General features: G+C 36.6%; 1 protein-coding gene across 1 annotated transcript in view; it reads left to right on the forward strand.

The window, feature by feature from the left end:
• The first annotated feature begins 2,466 nt into the window (after nt 1–2,466).
• The window catches only part of ulk4 (unc-51 like kinase 4), an 84,939-nt gene continuing 80,405 nt past the window's right edge, over nt 2,467–7,000 (forward strand). The window contains exons 1-9 of the mRNA XM_040117361.1: nt 2,467–2,572; nt 3,510–3,650; nt 3,934–4,033; nt 4,652–4,791; nt 4,880–5,042; nt 5,286–5,459; nt 5,733–5,808; nt 6,455–6,601; nt 6,940–6,995. Coding sequence (XP_039973295.1) covers nt 3,513–3,650; nt 3,934–4,033; nt 4,652–4,791; nt 4,880–5,042; nt 5,286–5,459; nt 5,733–5,808; nt 6,455–6,601; nt 6,940–6,995 — 994 coding nt within the window. The 5' untranslated portion in view covers nt 2,467–2,572; nt 3,510–3,512. The remainder of the gene's footprint in view (nt 2,573–3,509; nt 3,651–3,933; nt 4,034–4,651; nt 4,792–4,879; nt 5,043–5,285; nt 5,460–5,732; nt 5,809–6,454; nt 6,602–6,939; nt 6,996–7,000) is intronic.

The following is a 7,000-nucleotide window of genomic DNA, read 5'->3' on the forward strand; positions in this document are numbered from 1 at the left end:
CCAAAAGACTTCTTACCGCTTCAGCAGACAGCTCCGAATTCCCCGAAGAGAAGAATTGATTCAGTTTTTTTTCCGTTGGTGCGAGTAGCCACAGACTATTCGCGGCTCTCTCAGTGCGACCCTGCTCACTATCTGACGATGTAAAATGAGGCGAAATGCTACGATACGACCGGCGCAAGAATATCTATCAACCCGCTACCACGCGGATAACAAGCCCAGTGGACGGGCAAATACAGAGGATGTGATTCAGTCAGCCCCTTGCCTGTTCACAAAACTTGTGACAAAAACAATGACTTTTTTTTTGCTTCCCTTTGAAGGTAGACACAGGATCGCTTGATGGAAACAAAGCTGCTGAGCTGAGCTGAGTCAAAGTAGAAAAAATATGAAAGTACATCCGGTTTCAGGGATTTCAAAAATAAACGTCATCATTATTTAATTTAATTTAATTTATTATTATTATTATTATTATTATTATTATTCCGAAATATCGGACGTCATTTTACTATCTATTTTAGTGGTCTGTTTTATTAAGCTGTGTAGACAAAAGCATGACACTTCATTAAATAAATACCGTAAAAGATAGTCTTCAGTCTTTCTGCTTGCCTGAATAGTGTGTCAGGTAAGAGTTATTAATTTGTAAATATTATATTATAATGTGATGGTGGCAAGAAAACTTTTAAATCACTGTAGACACTGTATGTGTTTCATTCAATAGTTTGCACAGTGCCACTTTCACTGAACGTGTTGACAGGCATTTGAAACTCCTATTGAAAATAAAAGAAACAGGGTATTTTGTCATTATGGAAATGTGATTATTTACATGGTATATATCCAACCTAAAAACATAAACACAAAAAAATAAAATAAATAAATCTTAAGCAAGGTCTGAAATTTTCCAATAGAAATGATCAGTGCCAGTCATGTGTTATTGTTGTTCTACTGTCCATTTTTGGTAACACACTGAAATGAACAGAAGACTCTAATTTACAGTTGCCTCAGTGGTCAACAGTAGAAGACTGCGGCTTTGCTGCTCTACTGTCTGGAGTTGAAGGGACGATACCAATTTATCTATGTAATTCTGCTCAATAAAACAAGCTACCTTATTGATTGAGTAATATGGGTGTGGCAGACAATCACTACACAAAAGGGGGCTATCCTTGAAGTAGCAAAGTTGTCACCAGTCATCAAAAAAGCCTATTTTTGAAATTTGTGTTCATTACATTTATTTATTTGTTTACAAAATGTTGTAAGATGTAAATGTAATGGAAAATATTTTTTTTATTTGAAGTTGATTCTTGCTTTTATTTTGTAGAAGAAAATTCTGTCAGGGGAAATAGAACTCTTAGCATCTTTAGGTAACCTTACAGATTAGGAAGTTTTTCATTTTAAGATCTTTGCAGTGAGAGGATATCCACTGTCCCCTATAGTTCATTGTTTTCCATTTTTATGCAGTAAACCTAAGTTTGGATTGTCTTAAGGCATTCTAAAACCTATTTCAATTTGTTTTTGCTATATACTTAATTAGTTTAACATATTCTGTTGGGGTTTATGTGCAGGTTTTATTCTATAATTGGAAAAACTTCATTTTATAGGCTAATGTTTATTAATGGCTTCTCCAAGTGCTCAAGGTGAACATTTATTCGTGAATGGCATTGGTCGGAAAGAAGACTTAACGGATCCCTAGGAATAGTTAGTGGCTGTTGGTTGCTCGATTATAGTAGACTATTCACCACTTTTAGATCGTTCAACCCGAACGAGGACTCCAGCAGTTGCAGAGTGCATAAAATCCGTTCAGAGGTGTCACGGGTGCCTTGTGTCCTACTCCCGGTCTCATTCAATGAATGACGTCATTCTACTCACAGATAGTGTGTGTGTGTGTGTGTGAGTGTGTGTTTGTGTGAGTGTGTGTGCGTGTGTGTGTGTGTGTGTGAAGGGGATGGGCGGGGGCTGCTTTTAGATTAAACGGTTAGCAATATAACATACATATTAGGCAGTGTCGTTTGAAGGCACTGATGGTCTATGTTTTTGAAAAGGAAATCTGAACATTGGCTGTAGAGCAAAAAGATAGAACTAACAAAGAATTTTTGATATGAATACACATAAATTTTGAAGGAAAAAAAAAAGAAAATCCAAGAGCCTCTAATATGTGACTTGAAAAAATTTTGAAAGGTTGGAGAATTTGTATATGTTGTAAACTCAAGACTTACAATTTTGTAATAGACTTTTTTCTTAAATTTCAAAGTCTTTTTGAGGCGATAATTGCTGTACCCCACGCTCTCCTCTGTGCGCTGTCTGTTGTGTGCACTTTTGTGTCCTAGCAACGCAGGAATATACCATTCGGAGGTGGTCAGGTTAAAACTAATAAAAGTTTTACAATAAAACAACGTTTTGCTTGGATCGCGCGTATTTGGAAACATTGTATAAAGACAAACACACTTCCCTCTACATAATCGATAATTTTGGTGAGTAGATTTAGCCTTCATTTTATCTGAAGAACTCCAGGCTTCACTCTTCCATTTTGAATTACGTGTCCCACCAGTCTTCCGCCAACAAACAGTGGTTCTTCTGAGAGGTAAGTTCAAAGGCAATTTAACAGTAAGTTTCAGGAATAGCAACTAAAATATGAATTGAAAGTGTTTTAGGCTTTGTGTATAGTTGCATGCAGTTTTCATTAAACTACGTTACTTTTTAGGTGTTGCGGTTGTCGTGTAACAAGCGCGCTGCCTCCGCTTCTAAATAAACGATAAGGTTAGCGGTTGCCGGGCGACATACATAGTTACAGGCCAACCGTTTGCGTCTAATTTGACAGTTTAAGTTAACACTAAATATTTTATTCACTACTTAGAATTTACTTATCTACTTAAAACATGCTCATTTAATGTAAATATTTAGCACTTTAGAGTCCTATCTGGTTAGCTGCATAGGGCAGTTTATTCGCTCACATCAGGACCCTAGAGTGAAACAGGTGTCAGGTGTCGTGCAGCTAATTAACTGTAGTTGTAATCAGCTGGTAAATTTTACAGGTAGCTGCAGCTTTGGGCTAATGTGAGTCTATGCTAAATGTTAGTTTCTCATCTGTTAAACCTAACAGGACGAGTGTACTTTTAGATACACAAAAAATGACAGTATAGTATATTTATTTATTTGTTTGAGCTTTGATAGAATAAATTCATGATGAGATTTGTGTTATTTATTTTTATTAAAAAGGGATTTTGGCCAATGTCAAACCATATTAACAACAACTTGAATAGGTTTAACTTTATGGTAACTTAATAAGTGTATGCCCAATATTTATTAAGAATATATTTCAAATATTATGTTAATTCTGAAAGAGAGGATAACATTACAGTAAATGCACCAACACTATACATACAGCTAAGATAATAAAAAAACTGTATGATTGCTTTAATGTCTAATATATCTCTGCTTGTATTCCTCATTGATAACAAACTCATCTTCTTAAAATTTCTAATAATTGTAACTTTGGGGCTCTTATATCTTCTCCACAGGGAATGGAGAACTTTATCCTTTACGAAGAGCTTGGGGCAGGCAGAAGCTCTGTTGTCTATAAAGGAAGAAGGAAGAACAATCTCAATTATGTGGCCATCATCTGCACCGACAAAGCCAAAAGACCTGAGATCACTAACCATGTAGGATAGTGCTTTAAACTTTCTAAACTAATTAAGACATCTGTTACATTTTCATAATTTTATAGGTATTAATAATATTGTTTTATGCAGCCTGGTGAGGCCTGAAATAATTGTTTAAAGATTAGTAAGAGTCATATTGACTTTCTTGAAATTCTACCAAGTATGCTCTCATCAGAACGATAGCTTAGCTATAATAACTTACTATGATAACTATAGCTTTTGAGCCTTTCAATAAATAATACTTACTGTATATGTATAACGCACTGTTTCTTTTCCCTGTTAGGTTCGTCTCAGCCACGATCTGGATCATCCGAACATAGTATGCTTCTATGAGTGGTATGAGACAAGTAACCACCTCTGGTTAGTAGTGGAGCTCTGTACAGGTTAGTAATTATTTCTGGCACTCCTGATGAGCAGTATTGCATCATTAAATGCAGTCATCTCACATTTTTCTTCCATCAAATGATGGGAAGTTACTAATGCATCTTATGGATGCTTACAACTGCAAAATTGCACAAATAGTGAACACGCTTATATGCTGATTTGTTCAAGTATAGATTGTAAACTGTCATGTTTTTTACCTCTGCCACTGAGGTTATGTTTTCACCTGCAACTTTTTATTAGTGTGTTTGTTTATTTATCAGCAGGATTACACAAAAGTACTGAACCAATTTGCACCAAACTTGGTGGAGCGATGGGGCATGGGCCAGGGAAGAACCCATTAAATTTTGTTGCGGACCTGGTTAAAAGTGCAGATCCAGGAATTATTTTATTACTTTCCTTAACATTGCGAGATAGTTTTTTTTTTTTGTCATTTACGTCAATATTTGGCCTTGGCAGAAGTGTGCTCTCTACTAGGTGCCATTTTAGTTTATATGTGGAAAGGTTTGTTGGTTTTTTTTAAAACAATACAACATGTGATAGTATTAGTCTATCTAGGTTTCCTTGTGTCTCTCTCATGCTTACTCTCTTGTCTCACTGTCCATCTATATCTCTGTTAGGTGGTTCCATGGAGTCTGTGATTGGTCAGGATGGGTGTCTGTCAGAAGATGTGGTGAGGAGGTTTGGATGGGACTTGGTCAAAGGACTGAAACACATCCATGAATTAGGAATCATTTTCTCTGACTTGACCCCTGCTAAGGTTTGAACTCATGTATGTAAAACAGTCAGCATAACAGTAAAATTATCATTATTATATGAATACAGTAACTGTCCTTTGTCACCCATAGATTCTACTGGATGGTAGTGGCATCCTGAAGTTTGGCAACTTCTGTCTGTCCAAGGCAGAGGGAGAGACACTGGAGGATTTCTTTACTTTGCTCTCTACATCTGAGGAAGCCGGGGAGGGAGATGGCAAGAAGAACTTTGATAACATTAAGAAAAGATTACAAGGTCAGATGACCATGTTGTAATCATGTTGGTTCTCTTTGTATTGCATTATTGATTGATGGAGAAGCTAACCAGTAGATAGTTTGGTGGATCTAGTTGAATTGGTACACAGATTGTGTATGCTGTGGGGAACTAATACAGAAAAAATCCTCATCAGGAACATCTTTTTTCCTGATGAGTATGCCTATCTTCTTGAACTAATTTTGTCTTTCCTAATTCCTAATTTATATGTATGTTTATTTTCAGGTTCTACAACTTACAGTGCTCCAGAGGTTTTGCAAGGATCAGAAACCAATATAAGCTCTGATCTCTGGGCTCTAGGGTGTACACTTTACTACATGTACACTGGTACCCACATGAGCGCACACACACACACACACACGCTGCATGCACACAGACCACCACCTCCCAGACAGACAGGTAATACATACTCCCTCACGTACACACACACACCGACACACATACACACACCGACACACACACACAGACACACACACACACACATGTGCTTGCACACAGACACACACTGTAATGTTTGAAATAAACATTTTTGTTGATGTTCAGCAAAAAAAATGTCAGTAGCTATATGATGCCTTGTTGAAGACAACTTTTTCTTACATTTTGCTGTTGTAGAGTAGTTGTTTTTTTTCTTGTTTAATTAATGAAGATATCTCCTTTTTTTTTTCTCTACAGTGTTTTCAGGCAGTCCTCCCAGTGAGAACTTCCAGGATCTTCTGAAAGCCTTGCTCAACAAAAACCCAGATAAGAGGTCAGGTTCATAGACATGCACAGGTCCAGCACACACTCTATCCTACCACTGGTGTTACTACTATCATCAAAACATTTATCAGGAATGGAAATCTTGAGGTGTTTTACAATTTGATTTGATTATAGTTAGTATACATCAGCCCCCCTGTGGCCCTTAAGGATAAGCGATATAGCTAATGGATAGATGGATGGAAACAATACAACATCCATATTGTCAATTTGAAATTACAGAGAGCCGACTTGAATTTGTAGCTTAATTTTCTTCAAGGTAGCTTACATTTTTGTCTTGACATCAAAATGCTGCAGATGTTATTGCTGCATATTATTTATGTTTCCCAGTCCAGATGGTTAAATGTTCATGAATATCCAACAGAATTAAATACATTTTCTAATGCTAGTTAATCTCTTTGTTTTAACACTGTAGCTATTATATTATGCTGCACAATTAAAACAAGTTTATTAATAAAGCAGTCTTGTTCTTGACTCTAATAACAATGGACAGCCGGAGAGTTTCTAAGACTGAAATTTACTTAACTTCAACAATGAATTACTTAAAAATGCTACTTGTATTGCATGTTGAGCTTAGTGTCATGTTTTCTGTCTCCTAATGTCTAGTTGTATTTTTTATTTTCATTTTTTTTCTTTAGGATGGACTGGCCAGGGTTGCTGGACCACCCTTTCTGGACACACGTACTGAAGGCGGGAGAAGATGAGGAAGAGGGAGAAGAGGAGGATGTAGAAGGGGACCAGGAGATAAATAATTGCTGTGAGGGAATTGTTCCAGCTAGCTTGAGGTTTGTTAATTTATTATTATTTCTCTTGATTTTACAGCTCCTACAGCCTTGTACAAACATTTTGTAGCCATTTTAATGCATCTAATGTTGCGTTGTGAAACAGTAGTAATGCACACATTAATGGTAGCTGTAGATGACAGTGTCTAGGCTTTTTTACTCCACTGGCAGAAGCCAGAATATTTGAATCACCTTTCAATATAATGCAACAGAATTCAACAGCACAACAAACAGCCTGTATAATTACCATAGAGTTTAGTCAAAACAGTTAATGTGCTGCATTTTTATTTTTCCCTCTGTTGAATAGTTTGTGTTAGTGTGTGTTTTTAATACCTCAACAGACAAACAAGGATTCCTGACCCTTTACGTCCAGCAAAGGCAGATGAGCATCCCAAAAGCCAC

Source organism: Xiphias gladius, chromosome 22 (assembly GCF_016859285.1).
Source record: "Xiphias gladius isolate SHS-SW01 ecotype Sanya breed wild chromosome 22, ASM1685928v1, whole genome shotgun sequence".
Classification (NCBI taxonomy): Eukaryota; Metazoa; Chordata; class Actinopteri; order Istiophoriformes; family Xiphiidae; genus Xiphias; species Xiphias gladius.